The 27,127-nt window shown below is 43.1% G+C and overlaps 1 protein-coding gene and 1 pseudogene across 1 annotated transcript; one reads left to right on the forward strand and one right to left on the reverse strand.

The window, feature by feature from the left end:
* Positions 1-7,737: 7,737 nt before the first annotated feature.
* On the reverse strand, positions 7,738-9,880 carry LOC129151342 (lysine-specific demethylase 4D-like). The gene has a single exon (XM_054725768.1). The coding sequence runs from the start codon at positions 9,878-9,880 to the stop codon at positions 8,354-8,356; it is 1,527 nt and encodes a 508-aa protein (XP_054581743.1). The 3' UTR covers positions 7,738-8,353.
* Positions 9,881-13,494: 3,614 nt separating this feature from the next.
* LOC129151157 (von Hippel-Lindau disease tumor suppressor-like) lies at positions 13,495-20,032 on the forward strand (annotated as a pseudogene).
* Positions 20,033-27,127: the final 7,095 nt, after the last annotated feature.

Genomic DNA, 27,127 nt, shown 5'->3' on the forward strand with positions numbered 1-27,127 from the left:
GCATCGATCGGACTGTCGGGTCTCAGAGGGAGGGTAAGGGAGAGTGGGGGTAGGGGGAGAGATCAACCAAAGGACTTGTGTGCATGCATACAAGCCTAACCAATGGTTGGGGACAACAGGGGGATAGGGGCATCCGTGGGGAAGGGTGAGGGATGGGAATGGGGGGATGAGGACAAATATGTGACACCTTAATCAATAAAGAAATTTAAAAATTTAAAAAAAAAATTTTTTTTAAATGTGAAGAAAAAAAAAAGAGTGGTCCATCCTTACAACCTCAGAGAGGTTCACAGGGGCCCTTCAGATTCCAGCTGGGTATCCCATAGAATCAACATCATTAAAATGTCCATACTATCCAAGGCCATCTGCAGATTCAATGCAATCCCTATTGAAATACCAATGGCATATTTCACAGGGCTAGAACAAATACTCCAAAAATTTATATGAACTCAAAAAGGACTGTAAATAGCTGCAGCAATTTTGAGAAAGAAAAACAAAGTTGGAGGGATCACAATACCAGATTTCAAATTATACTACAAAGCTACCATAATCAAAACAGCCTGGTACTGGCACAAGAACAGGCCTATAGATCAATGGAACTGAAAAGAGAACCCAAAAATCAACCCAAGCCATTATGCTCAATTAATATTTGACAAAGGAGGCAAGAGAATACTATGGAGTCAAGACAGACTTTTCAATAAATGGTCTTGGGAAAATTGGACAGATACATGCAAAAAAAATTAAACTAGACCACCAACTTATGCCATACACAAGAATAAATTCAAAATGGATAAAAGACTTAAATGTAAGTTGTGAAACCATAAAAACCCTAGAAGAAACCACAGTCAGCAAAATCTCAGACTCTCTCATAGCAATATGTTTACAGATACATCTCCTAAGGCAAAGGAAACCAAGGAGAAAATAAACAAATGGGACTACATGAAAATAAAGTTTTTGCACAGCAAAAGAAACCATCAACAAAGCGAAATGGGAGAACATATTTGGCAATGATAAATTTGATAAAGGGTTAATATCTAAAATATATAAGGAACTCATACAACTTAACAAAAGGAAGACAAACAATCCAATTAAAAAATGGGCAAGGGACCTACATAGACACTTCTCCAAAGTGGACATACAGATGACCAAGAGACATATGAAAAAATGCTTCAAGTTACTAATCATCTGAGATACAAATCAAAATTACAATGAGGTATCATTTCACATCTGTCAGAATGGCTACCATCAACAAATCAACAAATGACAAGTGCTGGCAAGGATGTGGAGAAAAGGGAATCCTCGTACACTGCTGGTGGGAATGCAGACTGGTGTAACCATTATGGAAAACAGAATGGAGTTTCCTCAAAAAATTAAATGTGGAACTCCCATTTGACCCAGTGATCCCACTTCTAGGAATATATCCTAAGAAACCCAAAGCACCAATCAGAAAAAATGTGTGCCCCCCTATGTTCATAGCAGCGTGATTTGCAATAGCTAAGATCTGGAAACAGCCCAAGTGCCTGCCCATCAGTAGGTGAGTGGGTAAAAAAGTTGTGGTGTATTTTTACCATGGGATACTAAGCAGCAGTAAAAAAAAGAAGAATTTCTTACTATTGGATGCAGCATGGAGGGACCTGGAGAGTATCATGCTAAGTGAAATAAGTCAGTCAGAGAAAGATAAGTATCACATGATTGCACTCCTATATGGAATATAAGTAACAAAATAAACTGATGAACTGAGTGGATCCAGAGACATGGAAGCATGGAACAGTGTGGAATCTCAGAGGGAAGGTGGGGGAAGGTGACTGGGTGGGAGATAATTAACCAAAGACCTTGTAGGCATATATGCCTAATCCATGGACACAGACAATAGGATGCTGAACGCCTGGGGTGGGGGGGAGAGGAAATGGAGGAGGTCAATGGAGGGGAAATGGGGATATATGTAATACTTTTAACAATAAATATTAAAATAAATACCTACGAAACAAAAAATGTTATCCATATAAGACCACAAAATAAGTATCAATAAAAATTCTACAGAATCAACATATTGAGCGGTCTTGACCACAATCAAATAAATTGAAAATCAGCAATAAAAGGCCTCCCTCCTGCCCCTTGCAGACTGCCGCTCTAAGCCACCATTTCCCTGACCTCTAATCTCATTATCTTTTTGTTCAGTGATAAATTTTAGGTGCATTTTTGGAACCTGGCTTCTTTGGCAAAGCCCTCTAGTTTTGATAGCTTGTGGTTAGTTTTGAATGTCTTAACTGTGTTTTGCAGCACCTGAAACAGCAATTAAAAAAGAAGAAAAGACTAGATGTTAAAGATAAGTCATGGTTGGGTGGTGGTCTGAAGTGTGAAGAAACTTTTGTTTATGGGTGGGGGGAAATGTGTTACCGGGAAACCCCGGGGTAGACTCGGGATGCCTGTGACTGTGTCCAATAACGAAGGCAGGGTTGAATCACATTAGGCGTTTATTGAGAAGGCTCGCCAACCAAGAAGGAAGGGAGGATGCTTAGAAGCATCAAATCCTGCCTTCCTGCAAGTTGCAGGGACAAGATTATAAGGGAAAGGGGCTAAGGAACGGAATGCAGCTACGCGCAGTCCTGAAATTCCGAAGATGTCATCAGTTATCAGGTGATGAGGTGATGTTGACGAGATGATGCTTTGACTCCCGATGGGTTGGCCTGACCATGCTTCTCGGTTCTGCTTGCTGGATTCACAGCTGAGTCGCCTCCCTAATAGCTTCGCACAGGCCTTGAAAAGAAAACTTAAGAAAAACTTAATCTTCTATTATTATATAAGAAAATTAACCCCCTATTCATATATTTATATGTGTTCTAAGATTTAAAATAATATTATTTTCAGGTTAATTCAGGTGCTCTATTAGATTATAGGTCCCCCCTATCAAAAGGAGTATATCTGTCCTCCTTTTAACAAAAAGATACACTTTTTTAAAAAAGAAAGAAACATCTGCTCAAGTTCAGTTGATGTTTGGGATTTTCTGGGTTTGGGCAATTTTCGGTTGCCATTATTTATTTTTTCTCTTCACTTAAGGAATTCTTGTTAAGGTGATAATCCTTGGGTCTTAAAGGGACATGAACTAGCTTTTTGGCTTTTGGACAAGGTCAAACGTAAGTCATTTCCTCAGATTTTCTATTTGTCAGGTGGAAAATTAAAGATGAGAGTGGAGGAGAAAGAGAGAGAGATGTCAAATGAATTTCTGATCTGGTATCTTCTGGTTTAAAAAAAAAGTTTTGAAGAGAAAAAAAATCAAAGTCAACAATAAAAAATGAACCAACCATATTTATTTGAAAATTAATATCCACATATTATCTACAATAATATCTATATATCTAAAAATATATTGATTTTTATGTTCAGCTCAAGCAATTAGTAAAAACAGAATTATTCAAAATAAAATAAAAGATATGTTTGCATGATAAAAAGGGAAACAGGCCCAGCTAGTGTGGCTCTATGGCTGAGTGTAAACCCATGCACCAAGAAGTCACAGGTTCTATTCCTGGTCAGGGCACATGCCCAGGCTGTAAGCTCCATCCCCAGAGTGTGCGGGAGGCAACTGATCCATCAATATTTCTATCTTTCCCTCTCTCTTTAAAATCAATAAAAACATACTTTTTAAATATTAAAAATAATAAAGGAAAACACACATAAAAAAATAGAGATGATTAGTAAAAACATAAATCTGGTACTTTTAAAGAAGACTAAAATGCGGATCTGGAGATACTGATGAAGTAAGAAGTTTCCAGGACTGGGGCAGGAAATACACAACATGAGCCTGGAGCATCTTGTAGTGCCTGAAATGAAGGACATCCTGAAAACAAACACATCAATGGGGACACATCAAAGGGGCACAGGAACCCAAGGAAAGGGCTCCCAGTGGCCAGAGCTCAAACAATTTCAGCAACAATAGAAAGTAGTACTGAATTATAACCACAAATACAAAATAAATATCTGAGTCACACTGATAGAAATGGATGAGTAAATAAAAAGTTGGAGACGACAAATAAGTCCTTCCTGGAGAAGATTCCAAATAACCTATGTAGAACTGCACGTAAAGGAGGGAAGAGTAACACCCTGTCCCGAGTGCGGACTACAATATGGACTGTCTTCAAGAGTACAGAGCAGCATGTGGCAGGGGGTGGGACCACTTGCCACAGTGGGTGGGACCTCTTGCCACAGTAGTAATTTTATAGTGGAGAATGCTGACAAATACTACTTCAGTGAGAGTCCTCAATTATGTTGATAGCTTATGCCTTTGATATGATGTGATAAAAATGGCACTTCACCTCTATAATCTTCCTCTTAAAAAAAACACATAAACTCTGGCCAATTATAAGAAAAACATCAGACACCCTGGCTGGTGTGGGTCAGTTGGTTGGGTGTCGTCCCATGCACCTACGGGTTGCTAGTTCGATTCCTGGTTAGGGCACACGCCTGGGTTTTGGGCTCAGTCCCCAATGGGAAGTGTGCAGAAGGCAGCCAATCGATGTTCCACTCTCAGGTTGATATCTCTCTCTCTCTAAAAATCAATTTTAAAAAATGTTAAAAAAATATCAGACAAATTCCAGAAGATGGGCCTCCTACAATACACCTGAGTAATACTTCCCCAAATTGTCAAGTTTCCATATAAACATTTTATCATAAATAAATCTGAGAATCTCTGACAGCGGAGAGAAACCGAAAGAGACAATAAAAGTAAATGTAACTTGGAATTTTGGATGTGACCTTGGAACATAAAAAGGACATTGAGTAAAAACTGAGGAAATCTGAATAACAGATTTATTGAATAACGTATAGGCATTGATTCATTAACTGTAACAAATGTACCACAGTATTGTAAGGTGTTAATAATAGGGGAAACTGTGAATGAGGTAGCATGGGGGTAATTATATGGGGGGAACTCTCCCAATTCTCTAATCAATATTTTTAAATCTAAAACTGTTCTTAAAAATAAAGTATCAGCCCTAACCGGTTTGGCTCAGTGGATAGAGCGTCAGCCTGAGGACTGAAAGGTCCCAGGTTCAATTCCGGTCAAGGGCATGTACCTTGGTTTCGGGCATATGCCCAGTAGGGGGTGTGCAGGAAGCAGCTCATCGATGTTTCTAACTCTCTATCCCTCTCCCTTCCTCTCTGTAAAAAACCAATAAAATACATTTTAAAAATAAATAAATAAAGTATCACTAAGTGTAATAAAATAATAAATAAGAGGTGTCAAAGAAGAATAGGAGAATGAAAAAATTAGAAATATAATCTATTTTTTAAAACAGTCTACAAAATGATACAGCACAATATAAAACAAACAATTCTATAAACCAGTACATGATAATTTTTTTAAAGCAGAAAGGTTTCTTTAACATTTTTTAAAATTATAAAATATGTGCTTACAGAAGTTCACAAAGCATATTGATACAGCTTAACTTACACATATTAGGAACTATTAACATCTATTGATAACCGTAGAGGGAACAAAGTAGAACCATCACCCAGGTCAAGAAATACTATATTGCCAGTCACTTAGTACCTGACTCAGGCTCCTCCTTCGGGAGTACTGCCTCATCCGCCTCTCCAATTAACCTGTCCGAACTGCTAGCATATTAATTTCAGTAAACAATATGAAATTAAAACTGTTACCATTTTTTAAAAAACTTTATAAAACCTTTAAAAATAAATAAACCTTTAAGAAGAGAATGTTTTGCCCTAACTAGTTTGGCTCAGTGGATAGAGTGCCGGCATGGGGACTGAAGGGTACCAGGTTCGATTCCAGTCAAGGGCATGTACCTTGGTTGCGGGCACATCCCCAGTAGGGAGGTGTGCAGGAGGCAGCTGATCGATGTTTCTGTCTCATCCATGTTTCTGACTCTCTATCCCTCTCCCTTCCTCTCTGTAAAAAATCTATATATATAAAAAAAAGAGAATGTTTTAATGTACCCTTTCGTGTGTATTTTTCCTTCATCGTGTCACACACATAACTGGCTTTGTTTTGTTTGGGGGCTGCATTCAATTGTATAAATGTTTCTACTGCCGATGGGCCTTTGCATTGTTTCCTCTTCTGACCTCTTACTCAGTTGCTGTGGACATTCTCCCAGACATCTATTGGAGTACCCCGCACTAGTGCCTACAAATTAATCTCTTGGTCATAGGTTATGTGAGTTCAAAATTTTATCTTGCTACTGTTTCTCAATAGTTTTCACCAATTACACACTCACTAGCTTCACAGGAGGGTACTCACTGCTCTTCACTTTATTCGGTGCTTCATATTCCTGAGGGTTACTGAAATTCTGTAAGGGAGAGCTGGGACCAGGGGAAAGGTGATTTGCTTCTTTGAAATGTTTCCTTTTGTATCCAAACTATCATTTTTAATTTCCAAAATTTATTCTGAGTTTGTCCACTCTGTGCATCTTCATTAGTAAAGCTTAAGTCAAAATAACCACCAACTCTCCTTTGTATCACTTAGATATTCTAAATACTTCTGCCCCCATTGTCCACAGAGCTATGCTGATTGAAAATGTATGTCACATCATGTCAAGCGCTGTTTTAAATTGCCACTGCCTTATTTCAAGTTGAAAAATATTCCAATACCACACTAGTTGGTTTGGCTCAGTGGATAGAGCATCGGCCTGCGGACCGAAGGGCCCTGGGTTCAGTTCCGGTCAAGGGCACATACCTGGGTTGTGGGCTCGATCCCCAGTAGGGGGGCATGCAGGAGGCAGCCGATCAATGATTCTTATCATTGATGTTTCTATCTCTCTCTCTCCCTCCCCCTTTCTCTCTGAAATTAATAAAAATTAATAAATGATTTTAAAAAGAAAAATATTCAAATACCTAATATGAGTCACAAGGTCCTACGGTTCTCCTTCTTCTGTTCTATGACTCATACAAACAAGCTTTCTTTCTATTCCACACTAGAGCTATTACATTTTCTGTTTTCTCTAAGTGGAAACCAATTCCTTTTGTCAGTTGGGTCTCAGAAAGGTCTCCTGTTCTAAGCTTTCCCTGATCACCAGAACCCATGCCAGCCCCTGCCAATTCTGCCCTACCGTCCCATCCCCACATATTACCAATTGAAATGGTCTTGTTAATTTATTTAATGGATTTGTTTATTGAAATGAACCAGTGAATTAACCACATGAAATATAGATATAGTCCGACTGGAATGGCTCTGTGGGTAAGCATCTACATATGAACCAGGAGGTCACAGTTTGATTCCTGATCAGGGCATATGCCTGGGTTGTGGGCTCGATCCTCTGTTAGGAGTGTGCAGGAGATAGCTGATCAATGATTCTCTCTCATCATTGATGTTTCTCTCTCTCCCTCTCCTTTCCTCTCTGAAATCAATAACAATATATTGAAATATTAAAATAAATACATACATATAGCTTTGAAAAAGAAGACTTGAAGAGAAAAAATTTGGATGACGGTACTTTTGTCCTCTGCTTGCTCATCTCTCCCAGCAACTCGGTTCTATTGCTCAGCCAAATGCCAAATGATTTCTACCAAGTCATCCTTAAGATAATGTCTATACATCCAATTCCCAAGCCAGGCGGTCAAGCAGAACCCAACAACCATCCCCACTTCATTCACCAACTCCACACAATTTTACTAGGCCATAAGAATATGTTTTGCTTAAAATGTTTTGATATAATTAGTAGGAAAAGTGCAGAAAACAGTAACCTCAAACCCTCAATTGGTTGAATGAACAATATTAGAAAAAAAAAGTCAGATATCAGTTACCTTTAATATATTTGTGAACAAATACTGGTGACAGCATTTTAAACATATCAATGACTCAGAAAGATCATAACTGATTTTTGAGCCTCTGCTGACCTAACTGGTCAAAAGGGCCTGGTTTAGCAGGAAAGCGGGGTGGAGGGGCAGGGGAAGGAAGAAAGAAAAGGGAGGGAGACTGGAGGGGAACCAAAGCCCAGGATTCTTCTGAAGATGGGCAACATCCACAGCTGTTCCAGAGGATGGGAGTCTGGGGTAGATCAGTCTTTGGCAAACTCAGCAGAACCTTTAGGGTGCACATAGACATGGGGTGTCCAGTGGGTGAAAGCTCAATTGGCCACACAGGAGTTAGCAGTGTCCAAAGACATTCCAGGGCCTGGGAGGAAGAATAAACTATGGCGATCTTGTTAAATACCAGGGACTCAGCCAGTCCAGAGGCAACACCGGGGAACTCTCATGCAAGACCAGTGACTTACAAAGTTGCTCACAGCCTTGAGATGTAAATGTGGCCAGGCTCGATGAATCTCCACACAAAAGAACATGGAGAACAAAGGTAGGCGTCCCCTGGGTTTCGGGGACGGGAGCACAGCGGCACCCAAAAGCCACCTTAGGATGCTGGGTCCAGCGGTGCTGGGCTGTCCATGGAGGGTTTGTCCTCAGGCACAGGCTGGACTTGAGGATCCGGAGCTGTGTGCACTGCGCCCACTAGGCGGCGCCTCTTAGCCGGGGCCTGAACAATCGACTCTTGAGTCCCCTGTTCCCGAGGTCGACGACCATTCCCACGACCACGACCACGTGTGCCAGTTGGCTGGAGATCCTGGGCAGATGGGCCGGAGGTTGGCTGTGAGGATGGGTCGGACTTCAAGGAGAAGGCCGCGGGCTGGGCGGCGGAGGCAGAACCCGGGGCTGGCCAGGGGCGCAGGGATGGCTGGCGCACAGGGGCCCGGCTGCCGCGGTGGCGGCGGGACCCACGGCCCGTGCCCACTGATGGAGGGGTGTGCGTGGCCCGACGGGGCTGGAGGTGCCTCAGGCCCAGCGCAGATCTCCAGGCCGCCCGGCCCTCCCTCCAGGCGCTCAGCTCCCGGCTGCCCGGCGCCGTGGGCTCCACGTGGTCCACAGCAGTCCGGTCCTCCCCGCGCTTCCACAGCTCATAGCGCTCGGGCTGCAGGATGCGCACAAACACGTCCATGGAAAAGCTCACCCTGGCCTCCCCGCAGCTGCACTGAGAGGCCACTTTGCCATAGTCGATCCAGCGCGGGGTGGCAAAGTTGATGGCCTCCGCACAGTTGAAGCCGTGGTTGAAGCCAGCGTGGTAGCCGTAGGGAAACGTCACCATGAACTCCCCAGCCTCCTGGGTGATGCGACTGAACGGGACCCCGTTCTCCTTGAGGACACTGGGCGAGATGAGGGCCACCTTGTGCCGCAGGAAGGCCTCGCAGCCCCGAGAGCTGCCCGGGAAAAGCTCCCTGGCCAGGCGCTCCAGGCGCTGGCCGTGCTCTGGGGGCACCGCGTACCACGTCTTGGGCTCCCCGAAGTGCAGGTAGTTGATGCTGTAAAGGTCCATGTCCTCCGTGTGCCAGGCGAAGGTGGTCTTCCACATGCCAAAGTACAGGTAGGGGGTGTTGACGCCTTCGATGACCACCCCACACTCCTGCTCCAGCAGGTCCTGGATGGTTCCCAGGTGGCCAAGGTTCCATTGTTTAGTGTTGGCATCAAACAAGGTGCCACTGACGTCAGCGCCATATATGGGCGAATCGTACAGGCGCGTCTTCCAGTATTTCCGCTCCAGATCCTCAAAATCCAAGTGTGGTGGAGTCTGGTATTGTCCACTGTTGGCCAGCAGGCGATACTCCCCCACTGTCATGGCCCTCTTCTTTTTGTGGTATTGAATGAACACACCTGCTCGCCCAGACGCCACCTGCTGGAGGGGAGTGGCTATTACGAGGTCATTGACATCATCGTAGGTCTGTCTGGCTTTCCATTCCTTGGGTGGAATGATCTTAGCCAGGCCAGCTCGGTGGGCACCTTGGGATTCCATGTAACCAATATATTTGTTGAAATCTTTAAATTCTTCCATGGTTGGGTGGAAGGTCATGATTATCCCACTTGGTTCATTAGACATCATGGCTGCCATGTAAGCAGGGGAGTCCCAGGTTCTTAAGGATGTTTTAGATAGCTGAGAATGAGGGAGCAATGTCTTCTCTATTCTTTTTTTTTTTTTTTAAGTTTTGGTGTGTCTGTGACGCAGTCACTCAGATTGAGTGTTTGACAAATAAGCCTTTTCCAGGCTTTCGGCCTCACCAAGGGGACCCACGCTGGTCAGTACTTTTTGTGCCTGAAGGACATGGACCAGTTCCCAGGGAGCAGACACTTGGCGCTGCCAGGCTCAGCCTGCAGCTCTGTGAGGCTCCCCTGTGGATCGGCTCCCCTGTGGGGGTGTTGGAGTCTCTGAGGCTTCTCCTGAGTCACAGCTTCGGTGCCTGGATGGCTCCTCGCCCCAAATAGCGGAGAGTCTCCTCAAGGAAGTTTAAAAGCTAAACAGGAAGACAAGAACACAGAATATTGGTAAATAATTATACACACACACACACACACACCCCTAACACCTAATAGAAATTATTCTAAAACCTGATTCTTAGGAAAGAACATTAGAAGTGAAAAGATACAAGCGTGAAACGTACAAATAGGCACTGTATGATAAAATAGGGGACACATGTAAAAATGCACCAGGGAAAGTTTTAAAAAATTAAAGTTTAATCTTATGAACACCTTGTTGCTAGTACTTTTGAAAACTAAAATAGATCACTTTCTCAAAAGTACATAGGCGACCCGGGTAGTGTGCCTCCATGGTTAAGCATCAACCTATGAATCAGTAGATCATGGTTCGACTCCCAGTCAGGGCACATGCCTGGGTTGTGGGCTTGATCCCCAGTGGGGGACATTCAGGAGGCAGCTGATCAATGATTCCCTCTCAGCATTGGTGTTTTCTCTCTCTCTTCTTCCCCCTTTCTCTTTGAAAAAAAAAGAAAAAGTAATACAAGGCCCTAATGGAGAAGTCAATTAATATAATACAAATATACTTGTACTTTGCATAAATAAATGAGACTTTTCCAGGAATAAAGTTGCTTTCTGATATAAAATGTTATTGTTCTGAACTGTTTTACGGCAAAAACCACAACTGAAAAGTGCTTGCCACTGAAACCGGTTTGGCTAAGTGGATAGAGCATCAGCCTTCGGACTTAAAGGTCCCAGGTTCGATTCCGGTCAAGGGCACGTACCGTGGTTGCGGGCACATCCCCCGTAGGGAGTGTGCAGGAGGCAGCTGATCGATGTTTCTCTCTCATCAATGTTTCTAACTCTCTCTTTCCCTTCCTCTCTGTAAAAAATCAATAAAAAAATTAAAAATAAATAAAAATTTAAACAGTGCTTGCCTTCTGTTACTCTAATATCTTGATTCCAAATTAGGATACATATATGGCCTGGGGAGTGTGCTTTGGTGATTAAGCATCAAACCATGAACCTGTAGATCATGGTTCAACTCCCACTCAGGGCACATGCCTGGGTTGTGGGCGATCCCCATTGTGGGGCCTGCAGGAGGCAGCCCATCAGTGATTCTCCCTCATCATTGCTGTTTCTATCTCTCTCTCCCTCTCCCTTCCTCTCTGAAAATCAAGAAAAATATATATATATTTTTAAAAAAACAGCTTAAGTTCAAGGAAATAATAACTGTCAGCACAAAAAAACAAACAAACAAAAAAAACTCTGATTTTATCTCACATATTTTCCAAGACCCTGCCAATTGATTCACTCTTTAATCAGATCTAGAAACACGCTTATTAAACCAGCTCCCTAAATGCCAGGCTTTTCCCTTTGTGGTTTTTACCAAAAATATATTAAGAAAAATACATAACCCAAAGTCTAAAAAATAGGTTTTTCTGTGTGTTTTTTAAAGTACATTTTTATTGACTTCAGAGAGGAAGGGAGAGGGAGAGAGAGATAGGAACATTGATGATGAGAGAGAATCCTGGATCGGCTGCCTCCTGCACGCCACACACTGGGGATTGAGCCCGAAATCTGGGCATCCAAAGCTTATTCCCTGGTTCATGGGTTGACATTCAACCACTGAGGGACACTGGCTGAGCACAAGTTTTTATTTTTAAACTGTTTTCTAGCCTGGTGGGTATGGCTCAGGGGCTGAGCACTGATCCATGAACCAAGAGGTCCCCAGATGAACTCTCGGTCAGTATTCATGCCCAGATTGTGGGCTTACTCCCCATTAAGGGGCTGCTGGTCAATTTTACTCTCATTGATGTTTCTACCTCTCTCCCTCTCGCTTCCTCTCTCTCTAAAAGAAAATAAATTAGAACATACTTAAAAAATAAAATCTTTAACTAAAGGGAATGATAGCCTAATACATACATCTCAATCATAAAAAATGTAAGACTATAGTCAGTTCTTTAAACTTGTAATAGGAAAATAGCTCTTTGGGTCACAAGCACAAATAGTAGAAATCATAGCAGCTGTGCATCACTGCAGATTGCCCAGGACCAAACCAGACAGAGTCGGACCTGCATTACCACCATTTGTCCACCATCCAGAACTGAAATGTCAGTGCTGACATGTACACATAAGGAACTGTTGGACATTGAAATTGGGTCTCAAAAGAACTGTTGGCCCAGAAAGAAACTCACTACAGACTGATTCATTTGCCTGTCACCATAACCATTATTGCTTGTCTCATTTTCGGTTCTTATAAGTGTATTTCTAGTAACACATGATCTCCCTCATCTAGGGGAAATAATGAACAACATAAACTGATGAACAAGAACAGACCCAGAAACAAGGAGGCATGGATCAGACTGTCTGGCCTCGGGGGGAGGGTAGGGAAGGGTGGGGGTAAAGGGAGAGATCAACCAAAGGACTTGTGTGCAGGCATATGAGCCTAACCGGCGGTTAAGGACAACAGGGGGGTGGGGGCATGTGTGGGGAGGGGTGTGGGATGGGAATGGGGAGAAGAGGACAAATATGTGATACCTTAATCAATAAAGAAATTTTAAAAAAATAGCAGAAATCAAGTGACCTTCCTTCCACCAGCAAAATCCCAATTCCAGGTGAAGGTACTGCAGGATCCAGAGAGACGGTATCTGCTTGAGAGCTGGCCTTCAAATGCAGCCCCAAATCCTCATGGGCCTGGCTTTATACCTGGGCCATAGTAATCTCCTCATTGCTCATCCAATGGGATCTCAGGGGGAGGGGCCTAGTTAGTCATCTCACTTTGTCCAGGTCCCAGTTGCAAAACCAAATCTAGCCCTAGCCTGTTTGGCTCAGTGGAAGGGCCCTGGGTTCGATTCTGGTCAAGGGCCCATGCCCAAGTTGGGGGCTTCATCCCCAGTGTGGGGCGTGCAGGAGGCAACCAATCAATGATTCTCATTCATCGTTGACGTTTCTCTCTCTCCTCTCCCTTCATCTTTGAAACCAATTTAAAAAATAAGACATACAAGGCCCTAAAGGAGAAGTCAAAAAATGAAATACACATAATATTTGTACTTTGCATAAATAAATGATACCTTACCAGGAAAAAGTTGCTTTCTGATATAACACGTCATTGTTTTCTAGTTTTATGCTTTAAAGGAAAAACAACAACAAAAAAGTGCTTGCCTTCTGCTATTGTAAAATCTTGATTCCAAATTATGATACATTAGGACCCAGAAAAGAATTTCCTTTACAGATTCAGCCTCTGAACGAAACATGCTGTACTGGAGGTCAGGCAAAATCATGTCCCATCTCAACTCTAATTCAACCAGCACCTTCCCCATTCTAATGCCCCATCCCTAATTTAAAACCTCGATTTTATCTCACATATTTTCCACGTCCCTTCCAATTGATTCACTCTTTAACCAGATCTAGAAACCCGATTATTGGTCATCAGCTCCCTAAATGCCAGACTTTTTGCTGAAAATCTTTGTGATTTTTACCAAGAAAATATTAAGAAACAAGGTAACCTCACAAGTCTGAAAAAGTTTTTTTGTGTTGTTTTTTAAATATATTTGTATTGATTTCAAAGAGGAGGGAAGAGGGGGAGAGAGAAAGGAACATCAATGAGAGAGAATCCGGGATCACCTGCCTTCTGGAGATAGAACCCGAAATATGAGCTTCCAATGGTGATTTTCTCATTGCTCAACCATTGAAGACACTGGCTGGGCACAAGTTTTTCTTTTTAAACTTGTTTTCTAGCCTGGCGAGTGTTGCTCAATGGTTGAGCGTTGATCCGTAAACCAAGAGGTCCCCAGATGAATTCCGGGAGTGTGGGCTCCATCCCCTGTAAGGGGCATGCAGCGGGCTGCTGATGTTTCAATCTCTCTATCCCTCCCCCTTACTCTCTCTCTCTAAAAAATCAATTGATACATACTTTAAAAAAATAAAATAAAAACTTGCTTTAACTCAAGGGGATGATATCCAGATACATATTTCTCAGTCATAAATAATATAAAACTATAGTCAGTTCTTCAAATTTGTAATAGGAAAAAAAAGCTCTTTTGATTACAAGCACAAATAGCAGAAATCAAGTGACCTACTGTCCACCAGCGAAATCCCAATTCCAGGTGAAGGTTCTGCAGGATCCAGAGAGACGGTATCTGCTTGAGAGCTGGCCTTTAAATGCAGCCCACATCCTCTTGGGCCTGGCTTTATACCTGGGCCATAGTAAGTAATCTCCTCATTGCCCTTCCACGGTGATCTATGGATTAGCGGCCTGGTTAATCCCTTTACTTTGGCTAGGTCAGTGGTGGGCAAACTCATTAGTCAACAGAGCCAAATATCAACAGTACAAAGATTGAAATTTCTTTTGAGAGCCAAATTTTTTAAACTTAAACTATATAGGTGGGTACATTGTTATTAACTTAATTAGGGTATTCCTAAGCTGGCCTTTGCTAAAAACTCAAGGGACCAAAGAGCCGGGTGTGGCTCGCGAGCCTCGGTTTGCCAACCACTGGTCTAGGTCACCTTTTAAAGCAAAAATAAAAACAAAACTCCAGTCTTTAAGCATACTAAGAGGTTAAAAATAAAGGAGCGAGGAAGTCAAACCACATGAATATTAAACAGGAAAGAAAACCCACCCTGGTCTAGCAGCAATTAATACCATCCTCTCAGAACCTGATAATCAAACTAGAGAGGAAAATTAAATGCTATGAAAGTTTGAACAACTGTAACAACTTTGATCATGTAACCTGCAACCACATAACAAATGGAAAGTGCTTTTAAATACGTATAAAACATTTGCATAATGTTATCAATTTAAGACCACAAAATAAAGATCAGTAAAAATTCCTCAGAATTAACATATTGAGAATCCTCTTGGTCATAATCTAATAAAATGGGAAGTCAGCAATAAAAGGCCTCCCTCCTGCCCCATCCACACCGCCTGGCTAAGTCACCACTTTCCCAGCTCCTAATCTCATTATTTTTTGCTCAGTGACAAATTTAGGTGCATTTTTGGAAACTGGCTTCTTTGGCAAAGCACGCTCGTGTCGATAGCCTGTGGTTAATTTTGAATGCCTTTGTGTTTTCCACCTCAAACTTTATTAGTAAAAAAACCACAGCAATTAAAAAAGAAGAAAAAACTCAATGCTTTACAAGTCATTGTTGGGTCATGGTTTGCAGTGTGAAGAAACTTCTGTTTGTGATTGGGGGTTGGGGAAGAAGAGAACAATAAAGGTACACTCACTTAAAAAAGGAAAAAACTTCTGCTCAAGTTTGGCTGATGTTTGGGATTTCCTAGGTTTGGGCAATTTTCGGTTGCCATTATTTACTTTTTCTCTTTACTTAAGGGAATTCTTAATATATTTTTTTAATTGATTTTTTTACAGAGAGGAAGGGAGAGGAATAGAGAGTTAGAAACATCGATGGGAAAGAAACATCTATCAGCTGTCTCTTGCACAACTCCCACTGGGGAGGTGCTGGCAACCAAGGTACATGCCCTTGACCGAAATCGAACCTGGGACCCTTCAGTCCGCAGCCTGACGCTCTATCCACCGAGCCAAACTGGTGAGGGCTTCTTTTTTTTTTCTTTTCTTTTTTTTTTTTAATATATGTTTTAAATGTTTTCAGAGAGGAAGGGAGAGAGAGAGAAACATCCATGAGGAGAGAGCATCCTAGACGGGCTGCCTCCTGCACGCCCTACACTGGGGATCCAGCCCGCAACTCGGGCATGTGCCCTTGACCGGGAATCAAACCCGTGACCTCCTGGTTCCTAGGTCCACACTCAACCACTGAGCCACGATGGCCAGGCTACTTAGGGAATTCTTGTTGGGGTGATAATCCTTGGGTCTTGAAAGGACTCCCTTTCTGGCTTTCAGACAGGCTGGACCTAAGTCATTTCCTCAAATTTTCTTTTTGTCGGGTAGGAAATTAAAGATGAGAGTGGAGGAGAGAGAGAGAGAGAGAGAGAGAGAGAGAGAGAGAGAGAGAGAGAGAAAGAGAGAGAGAGGTCAATTGAATTTCTGATCTGGTATCTTCTTGTTTAAAAAACGTTTTTAGCAGAAACTGGTTTGGTTCAGTGGATAGAGCGTCTGCCTTCGGACTGAAGGGTCCCAGGTTCGATTCCGGTCAAGGGCATGTACCTTGGTTGCGGGCACATCCCCAGTGGGGAGTGTGCAGGAGGCAGCTGATCGATGTCTCTCTCTCATTGATGTTTCTGACTCTCTATCCCTCTCCCTTCTTCTCTGTAAAAATAAATAAAATATGTTAAAAAATAAATAAATAAAAACGCTTTTAAAGAGAAAATAAGAAAGTCAACAATAAAAACTGAACCAACCATATTTATTTGAAAATTAATATCCACATAACATCTACAGTAATAATATTAGTATATCTAAAACTCGATTGTTATTTATTTTTAGCTCAAGCAATTAGTAAAAAAAACCCACAAAAACAGAATTATGCAAAAGAAAAGGAAAGACAAGATTAAATGATAAAAAGGGAAACAAGGTCGGCCATTGTGGCTCTAGGGTTGAGTGTAGACCCATGAACCAAGAGATTGCAAGTTCTATTCCTGGTCAGGGCACATGCCTGGATTTTGGGCTCAATGCCCGGTGGGGGCTGCGCAGGAGGCAGCCAATCTATGTTCCACTCTCACATTGACCTCTCTCTCTCTCTCTCCTTCCCTCTCTCTCTCTAAAAATTAACTTTAACCCTGGCCTGCCAGCCCCAGCCTGAGGGCCTCCCGGGAGGGCTGGAGAGGTGGGTCCCGGGGGACTGGGACAGCGCCCGCGAGGAGGGCGTGTCCCCGCTGGGCCCAGCGAGCTGGCCCTGGAGCAGATGGAGAACTGACCGGCGCCCGGAGGTCTCGGGGAGACAGGAAGCGGGTCCGCATTGGTTTGAATGTTAAGGGTCATTTTGATCAGTCTTTCCTAAAAGAATATTTTGCATTATTCTGGCTTTTACAGTTCTGGAGAAAGGTCTCTATTTTGAAATGCATTTTCAGAGGGCATTTTGTACCGGGTTCTGGGTACACGCCCCAGGGCAGGCTGGTTCCTGGTAAAAGCCTGCTGTGAAGGGCGCTGTGCATCCTGTAGCTACGAAGCCTGGGGCGCCAGAGATCCGGGCTCAGTCCCCCGGCTGCTTGAGGCAGGACCCACGCTCCGCGGCCTGAGCTCCCGGCCCAGCGTGGGGCCGCAGTCCTGGGCACCTGGTCTGTGACTTCCATAAAAGACCTTTGCTTTGCAAAAAATAAAAATAAATTTAAACAATCAACTTTAAAGGCTATTTTAAACAATAAGAAAGCCATCAGATAAACTCCAATAGAGGGGCATCCTACAATATACCTGAGCAATACTTCCCCAAATTGGCAAGTTTCTATATAAATATTTTGTCAGACACAAGTCTGAGAATCTATTACAATCGAGAGAAACCAAATGTAATGTGGTATTTTGGATGTGATCTTGGAACATAAAATGAACATTGGGTAAACACTGAGGAAATCTGAATAACAGATTTATTGAATAACATATAGGCATTGGTTCATTCACTATAACAAATGTACCACAGTAATGTAAGGTGTTAGTAATAGGGGGCAAAAGGGTGAATTTGAAGTGGAAAATCTGTGCAGCTCTCATCTCTTAGGAATTTCCAAGGGTTTTAGGAACTCTGTGCCAGAAACTGGGATGAAGACCCAATCAATATATATTCCTATTATAAATCACAATGTCACATAAAAATATCCTATTTTTAATCCGTTTCTTTTAACCTGTTTTATTTTCTGTAATTTATCCTTACCAGTGTTACATGGGCATTCAATGACGGCCATATTTTCATGGTGAAACTTGCCTTTGAGCCTCAATTCTAACTTGTCTGATTTTAGCCCCATAACTCCTGCTTTCTGTTTGTATTTGCACCATAGCGTTTTGCTTGTCCATTTACTTGTAACTTTTCTGAATCACTTTGTTTTAGATCGTTAGAAGGTCATTTAAAAGTCGAAGGATTCAAATCAGGCAGCATTCAATGGAGCAGGTGGGAAGCAGCTCCCAGGAGCTGTGCAAAAGGAAAGGCCTTTCCAGGCAGGAAGGGGCAGGAGCAGGAAGTCATAGGAGGCAAACACCTGGGTGGGTTATTGCAAGGTTACCTTCCTTTAGGGCAGTGATGGCGAACCTATGACACGCGTGTCAGCACTGACACGCGTAGCCATTTCTGATGACACGCGGCCGCATGCCGAGGATGAAACATTTGCTGCTCCTGAGGATGAAACGTTTGCGACTAGAGTCTTGGAGTTAGTTTTTTCCTCAAAGTGACACACTACTCGAGTTATGCTCAGTTTTTTTGCGAAGTTTGACACACCAAGCTCAAAAGGTTGCCCATCACTGGACTAGGGGATGGAGGGGCCCAGGAGGCAGATGACCTAACTGATGCTCATCAGGCGAGTCCTGATGGACTGCCGTGGGTTCCATTTCTGGGAGAGTGTCATTAAGTTCAGTCTTGGTTTGGTGAGGTGCTGCCTAGCATGAGCGACTCCAATATGGCCCTGTTTTCTTGTTTTTAACAGCTATATCTTTTTTATATCATTCAGATTTTTTAAAATGCATTTGAGGGGGAGAGTTGGTTGTGGGGTAGGGAGGCGGATGCCATGGAGGAGATGGAGGCCAGGAGGCCGGGCCTGTGCTGAGCTCGGTGAATTTGCAGTGTGTCCCAACTCATCTGGAACCACAGCCCGGGCGTCGTGAGTCCTGTGTGGCTCCACTTCCACAGCGGGCCGCACCCCTACCCCACGCTGCCACCGGGCACGACCGCCGCATGCACAGCTACCGAGGGCACCTTCGGCTCCTGCGAGATGCTGGGACAGATGACGGGCTTCTGGTTTACCAAACTGAACTATCTGAGCCATCTCCAATGTTGACGGACAGCCTATTTTTGCCAATGTCACACTACCAGTGTGTACCCTAAAACAGCGATGCCTTCCCGTTGTCCGAAGCCTCGTCAAGACTGACAACTCAGGAGACCGGACGTTGTGAGATGGCTCTACGAAGACCTGGAAGACCAGGCAGCTGTGAAGAAAGACCAGGAGCGGCAGACACAGGAGCATATTGAAAATCAAGGGGTGGCTGAAACCGGTTTGGCTCAGTGGATAGAGCGTCGGCCTGCGGACTCAAGGGTCCCAGGTTCGATTCCGGTCCAGGGCATGTACCTTGGTTGCGGGCACATTCCCAGTAGGGGGTGTGCAGGAGGCAGCTGATCGATGTTTCTAACTCTCTATCCCTCTCTCTTCCTCTCTGTAAAAAATCAATAAAATATATCTTAAATTAAAAAAAAGAAAAAGAAAATCAAGGGATGGACGAGACTAAAGATTTTAATTGAAATTTGCACTCCTAATCCTCAGTTGTTGAAGGAACAGGCTAGTCTTAATCTAGATATAGCACCGATCACTATTCTCGGTTTCAAGATCTCATTCTTAGAGTGTCACATGCTCCATTGCTTAAAAGACCTCACTAGGTATTGGGATGTTAAGGAGTAAATGTCACAAAATGTGATGTCTGCCCTCCCTAGAAGAGTTTGTGAAGGGAAAGGCTCTTCTGTGGAAGAAGCTTTGTGTCAATAATGCGGTGAGAATTGCAGCCTGTTCTTTGATTGGCAGAAAGCAGTGGCATCTGCCTTTAATGGCTGTATTGTGGCTGGCGATGTGTCTGCTGCCTCCTGCTTTGAGCAGACTGAGGTGACCTTGAGGCAGGACAAGTCTGTCTGCCCTGTGATACCCCAGTGCCTCTCCCATTATGAGCCCTCATCCGTGTTTGCTGAGTGAGCAAACCAGTGGATACCTTGGGAGAAAGGGTTTGGGAGGTTTGCCCCCTTTTGCAGGGAAAAATGGGGGGCCTTAGAGTGTGTACATATGTAAGTGTTTTAATAGGAATCATTTTATAGAAAGCACTTCTTACAATTTCCTAAATTTTATGCTTTGTCTGTTACTATTGTTCCAGTGCCGTTTTATTGCTTTTTCTACCCCAGGATTAGCTTTTTACAGTTACCGTGATGATAGGTCTTTTGAAACTTGACATTTGCAGAGAAGATAGGAGAAAATAGCTGTCCTCCTGTAAACTCTAGTGCAGTGATGGCGAACCTATGACACGTGTGTCAGCACTGACACGCGTAGCCATTTCTGATGATACACAGCCGCTGAGGCGGCCACATGCCGGGGATGAAACATTTGCTTTTCCTGAGGATGAAACATTTGCGAAATAATGTTTTTTTCCTCAAAGTGACACACTACCCGAGTTATGCTCAGTTTTTTGGCGAAGTTTGACACACCAAGCTCAAAAGGTTGCCCATCACTGCTCTAGTGTGAAGGAGATAACTGAGTTTATAGTATAACTGAATTTCTGCCGAGTGTGGGATTTCTGTTTCTTTTTGTAAATCCATGACACTTCTGTTTGGATCAACGTTTTTCATTAGACAGGATCTGGAGACACTTTGCACCTGGCTGGAGGAGGCGCCGAAGCCCTCAGAGCCCTGGGAAGTTACTCCAGAGAGTAGCCTGGCATGTTTCATCTTTTTATAAATGTGCAAATACTTCCTTATAGGCTGGGCTTCAATTCATTCAGTGCTTCCATCAGGCTTCCTTTAGTGTAACAGTTTTTTAAAAATCTGTAGAGAAAATTTCGGAAAAGACAGAAAAGTAACAGGAAGAAAAAGGTCACTGCAGATACACTACTTAAACACAATCACTAACTTAACATTTTCAATTTTCAACTTTTGGTTGGCTTGTTTTTAACATAGTTGAGGTTATACTGTACATACAGTTTGGATTTCTTTCTCATTTAACTTGATGACTTCAATATCTCCTCCTGGCATCTTTGTAAGTTCTTCAGAGACAATAGTACAATCTTTCTCTTGAAAATAATGTTGGGATATTTCTTGGCCTCTTTCATTTCTATGCTAACGTTTGAGCTCAGCTCCTGTGCTCTGCAGAAGGAAGTGAATGACACAAACCCCCCACAGCTGTCTCACTGTGCGTTAAGTTTCACCCAATCTTGTTCCCTCTTCAGCATTCAGCAAAAGAGTTGGCTTTAGGCCTCCCCGAGAGAGAAGAGCCTGTTGTAGGACTCATTAGTGCTATACCTCTAAATATCTACTTTTTTTGTATATTGAAGAATGAATGCTGGTATGTACGGTAGCAGAGAGAATTCCAGAGTCCGATAGGAAGGGGGCTTAAGGAAGTCTGCTGGTGCTGGTTTTATTGTGTTTTTAACCTGTCTTTGTGTCAAAATGAGATTTCATGTCGCTCTTATTAAAACATGCAATTTGAGTACTGTGTTTCTTGTGTTGTCCTAGGAAGACTGAAAATCTGTAGCATAAATAATGTGTTTGTTGTTTGAAGTCTTATGAATGTATTAAATGTATTAATAGACTGTGTGGTTTCCTATTTTGAGTTTTAAAAAAAAGCTGTTCGTTAATACATTAAATGGTGCTGAGTAAAGTGAAAAAATAAAAGTGCATTTTAGCCCTAACCGGTTTGGCCCAATGGATAGAGCGTCGGCATGCAGACTGAAGGGTCCCAGGTTCAATTATGGTCAAGGGCATGTACCTTGGTTGTGGGCGCATCCCCAGTAGGGGGTGCTCAGGAGGGAGTTGATCGATGTTTCTCTCCCATTGATGTTTCTAACTCTCTATCCCTCTCCCTTCCTCTCTGTAAAAAATCAATAAAAAATATTTTTAAATGCATTTCAAGGATTTTACCTTTCTTTATTTTGCAGCTACACATTGGGGATAGCAACTTTAATAAAACATAAGTAAAATTACAAATATGCCACCCGGGCGGTGTTGCTCAGTGGTTGAGCATTGACCCATGAACTAAAAGGTTCCCTGGTGCCATTCCCAGTCCGGGCACATGTCTGGGTTTTGGGCTCCATCGCCAGCGGGGTCATGCAGCCAATCGATGTTTCTCTTTCATGAATGTTTCTATTTCTCTATACCTCTCCTTTTCTTTCTCTCTATCAAGGAAAGCAAATTATTTCAAAAATTACAAACATCCCTGAAGCAGTACTGGCTGACACAGTCATTGGGTAAACTGCCTCATTTCAGCCTGAGCAGAGGCCTGAGCAGTGGCCTGGGAGGAGTGGACTGTGGACCCACGCTGGTCAGTACTTTTTGTGCCCAGATTGTGTCAGAGCAGCAGGAGAGAGAGAAGTTCTGGCTGCAGCATGTCCAGTGGAAACCAGTTTCTTAATAACCTGCAGAACTAGTCATCTGGAAATTAATCCCAACTTCCAAAGACACCCACAGGAATGTGAGCTCTCCTTTCTTAGCTGGCTCCAAGCCATTAATAGACTAACAGCTCTATCTATCTATCTATCTATCTATCTACCTATCTCCTGCTGTAATTTAGTTTAGAACATCTCAGAATGTTCTCCTTATCAAGGCACACCATGGCAGGGGAGGGATCCTGAAGGTGATATCAAAACCAGCCGTATCCATGGCATCTAGGAGTGGGCTGAGCATCCCTGAGAGGTACCACAGCATTCTAGGGCAGCTGCCCCAATGGGGAGGTCGATTTGGCTAGCAACTGGGATCCCTGCTTGGCATAGTAGTAGAAACATCTGGCAGCTTAAGAAATGGGTCGTTTCTAGGAGATAAAGCATCTTGACTGTGGACCCACGCTGGTCAGTACTCTTTGTGCCCAGATTGTAGCTTGGCTGGGAGGCGCTGTGGTTCCCAGGGCTGAGGGTCAGATACAGCCATATTTGGCTAAATCTTCATCAGTGATAGGCTCAAAGATGGAAGACCACCCATTGGCAGGGAACGTGTCCCAGGACCCCAGAGAGGCAGCGCCTCTAGCTTTAGCTCCAGGGAATCACAGTCAGGGGTCCAGGAGATTTGGGCAACTGTGTCGGGGCCTGGACCATGGAGGCATAAGAGTGGTCCATCCTCCCGGGTCCGGGTGAGGCCGTGCGCCCCTGGATCCAGATGAGGCTGGGTCCCGGGTCCGGGTGAGGCCGTGCGCCCCTGGGTCCGAGAGAGGCCACGCACCCTGGGGTCCGGGTGAGGCCACGTGCCCCTGGGTCCGGGTGAAACTGGATCCCGGGTCCGGGTGAGGCCGTGCGCCCCTGGATCCGGGTGAGGCTGGGTCCCAGGTCTGGGTGAAGCTGGATCCCGGGTCCAGATGAGGCCACGCACACCTGGGTCTGGGTGAGGCCACGCGCCCCGGGGCCCAGGTGATGCTGGGTCCCAGGTCCGGGTGAGGCCGCGCGCCCCTGAGTCTGGGTGAAGCCGTGCCCCTGGGTCCGGGCGAGACCAAACCTGAGGGAGTCGGACCTGCATTACCACCATTTGTCCACCATCCAGAGCTGAAAAGTCAGTGCCGATATGTACACATAAGGAACTGGTGGACATTGAAATTGGGTCTCAAAAGAACTGTTGGTCCAGAAAGAAACTCACTACAGACTGATTCATTTGCCTGTCAGCATAACTATTATTGCTCATCTCACATTCGGTTCTTATAAGTATATTTCTAGTAACACATGATCTCACTCATCTAGGGGAAATGATGAACAACATAGACTGATGAACAAGAACAGACCCAGAAACAAGGAGGCATCGATCGGACTGTCGGGTCTCAGAGGGAGGGTAAGGGAGGGTGGGGGTAGGGGGGAGAGATCAACCAAAGGACTTGTGTGCATGCATACAAGCCTAACCAATGGTTGGGGACAACAGGGGGGTAGGGGCATCCGTGAGGAAGGGTGGGGGATGGGAATGGGGGGATGAGGACAAATATGTGACACCTTAATAAATAAAGAAATTTAAAAATTTAAAAAAAAATAATTTTAAAAAATGTGAAGAAAAGAAAAAGAGTGGTCCATCCTTACAACCTCAGAGAGGTTCACAGGGGCCCTTCAGATTCCAGCTGGGTATCCCATAGAATCAACATCATTAAAATGTCCATACTATCCAAGGCCATCTGCAGATTCAATGCAATCCCTATTGAAATACCAATGGCATATTTCACAGGGCTAGAACAAATACTCCAAAAATTTATATGAACTCAAAAAGGACTGTAAATAGCTGCAGCAATTTTGAGAAAGAAAAACAAAGTTGGAGGGATCACAATACCAGATTTCAAATTATACTACAAAGCTACCATAATCAAAACAGCCTGGTACTGGCACAAGAACAGGCCTATAGATCAATGGAACTGAAAAGAGAACCCAAAAATCGACCCAAGCCATTATGCTCAATTAATATTTGACAAAGGAGGCAAGAGAATACTATGGAGTCAAGACAGACTTTTCAATAAATGGTCTTGGGAAAATTGGACAGATACATGCAAAAAAAATTAAACTAGACCACCAACTTATGCCATACACAAGAATAAATTCAAAATGGATAAAAGACTTAAATGTAAGTTGTGAAACCATAAAAACCCTAGAAGAAACCACAGTCAGCAAAATCTCAGACTCTCTCATAGCAGTATGTTTACAGATACATCCCCTAAGGCAAAGGAAACCAAGGAGAAAATAAACAAATGGGACTACATCAAAATAAAGTTTTTGCACAGCAAAAGAAACCATCAACAAAGCGAAATGGGAGAACATATTTGGCAATGATACATTTGATAAAGGGTTAATATCTAAAATATATAAGGAACTCATACAACTTAACAAAAGGAAGACAAACAATCCAATTAAAAAATGGGCAAGGGACCTACATAGACACTTCTCCAAAGTGGACATACAGATGACCAAGAGACATATGGAAAAATGCTTCAAGTTACTAATCATCTGAGATACAAATCAAAATTACAATGAGGTATCATTTCACATCTGTCAGAATGGCTACCATCAACAAATCAACAAATGACAAGTGCTGGCAAGGATGTGGAGAAAAGGGAATCCTCGTACACTGCTGGTGGGAATGCAGAGTGGTGCAACCATTATGGAAAACAGTATGGAGTTTCCTCAAAAAATTAAATGTGGAACTGCCATTTGACCCACTGATCCCACTTCTAGGAATATATCCTAAGAAACCCAAAGCACCAATCAGAAAAAATGTGTGCCCCCCTATGTTCATAGCAGCGTGATTTGCAATAGCTAAGATCTGGAAACAGCCCAAGTGCCTGCCCATCAGTAGGTGAGTGGGTAAAAAAGTTGTGGTGTATTTTTACCATGGGATACTAAGCAGCAGTAAAAAAAGAAGAATTTCTTACTATTGGATGCAGCATGGAGGGACCTGGAGAGTATCATGCTAAGTGAAATAAGTCAGTCAGAGAAAGATAAGTATCACATGATTGCACTCCTATATGGAATCTAAGTAACAAAATAAACTGATGAACTGAGTGGATCCAGAGACATGGAAGCATGGAACAGTGTGGAATCTCAGAGGGAAGGTGGGGGAAGGTGACTGGGTGGGAGATAATTAACCAAAGACCTTGTAGGCATATATGCCTAATCCATGGACACAGACAATAGGATGCTGAACGCCTGGGGTGGGGGGGAGGGGAAATGGAGGAGGTCAATGGAGGGGAAATGGGCACATATGTAATACTTTTAACAATAAATATTAAAATAAATACCTATGAAACAAAAAATGTTATCCATATAAGACCACAAAATAAGTATCAATAAAAATTCTACAGAGTCAACATATTGAGCGGTCTTGACCACAATCAAATAAATTGAAAATCAGCAATAAAGGGCCTCCCTCCTGCCGCTTGCAGACTGCCTCTCTAAGCCACCATTTCCCTGACCTCTAATCTCATTATTTTTTTGTTCAGTGATAAATTTTAGGTGCATTTTTGGAACCTGGCTTCTTTGGCAAAGCCCTCTAGTTTTGATAGCTTGTGGTTAGTTTTGAATGTCTTAACTGTGTTTTGCAGCACCTGAAACAGCAATTAAAAAAGAAGAAAAGACTAGATGTTAAAGACAAGTCATGATTGGGTGGTGGTCTGAAGTGTGAAGAAACTTTTGTTTATGGGTGGGGGGAAATGTGTTACCGGGAAACCCCGGAGTAGACTCGGGATGCCTGTGACTGTGTCCAATAACGAAGGCAGGGTTGAATCACATTAGGCGTTTATTGAGAAGGCTCGCCAACCAAGAAGGAAGGGAGGATGCTTAGAAGCATCAAATCCTGCCTTCCTGCAAGTTGCAGGGACAAGATTATAAGGGAAAGGGGCTAAGGAACAGAATGCAGCTAGGTGCAGTCCTGAAGTTCCGAAGATGTCATCAGTTATCAGGTGATGAGGTGATGTTGACGAGATGATGCTTTGACTCCCGATGGGTTGGCCTGACCATGCTTCTCGGTTCTGCTTGCTGGATTCACAGCTGAGTCGCCTCCCTAATAGCTTCGCACAGGCCTTGAAAAGAAAACTTAAGAAAAACTTAATCTTCTATTATTATATAAGAAAATTAAGCCCCTATTCATATATTTATATGTGTTCTAAGATTTAAAATAATATTATTTTCAGGTTAATTCAGGTGCTCTATTAGATTATAGGTCCCCCCCTATCAAAAGGAGTATATCTGTCCTCCTTTTAACAAAAAGATACACTTTTTTAAAAAAGAAAGAAACATCTGCTCAAGTTCAGTTGATGTTTGGGATTTTCTGGGTTTGGGCAATTTTCGGTTGCCATTATTTATTTTTTCTCTTCACTTAAGGAATTCTTGTTAAGGTGATAATCCTTGGGTCTTAAAGGGACATGAACTAGCTTTTTGGCTTTTGGACAAGGTCAAACGTAAGTCATTTCCTCAGATTTTCTATTTGTCAGGTAGAAAATTAAAGATGAGAGTGGAGGAGAAAGAGAGAGAGAGATGTCAAATGAATTTCTGATCTGTATCTTCTGGTTTAAAAAAAAGTTTTTGAAGAGAAAAAAATCAAAGTCAACAATAAAAAATGAACCAACCATATTTAT

The sequence above is a fragment of the Eptesicus fuscus genome, chromosome 13, assembly GCF_027574615.1.
Source record: "Eptesicus fuscus isolate TK198812 chromosome 13, DD_ASM_mEF_20220401, whole genome shotgun sequence".
In the NCBI taxonomy this organism is placed as follows: Eukaryota; Metazoa; Chordata; class Mammalia; order Chiroptera; family Vespertilionidae; genus Eptesicus; species Eptesicus fuscus.

Excerpts from the sequence above, each read along its gene's own strand:
- LOC129151342 (XM_054725768.1), bottom strand. The coding sequence starts at position 9,880 with ATGGCAGCCATGATGTCTAATGAACCAAGTGGGATAATCATGACCTTC.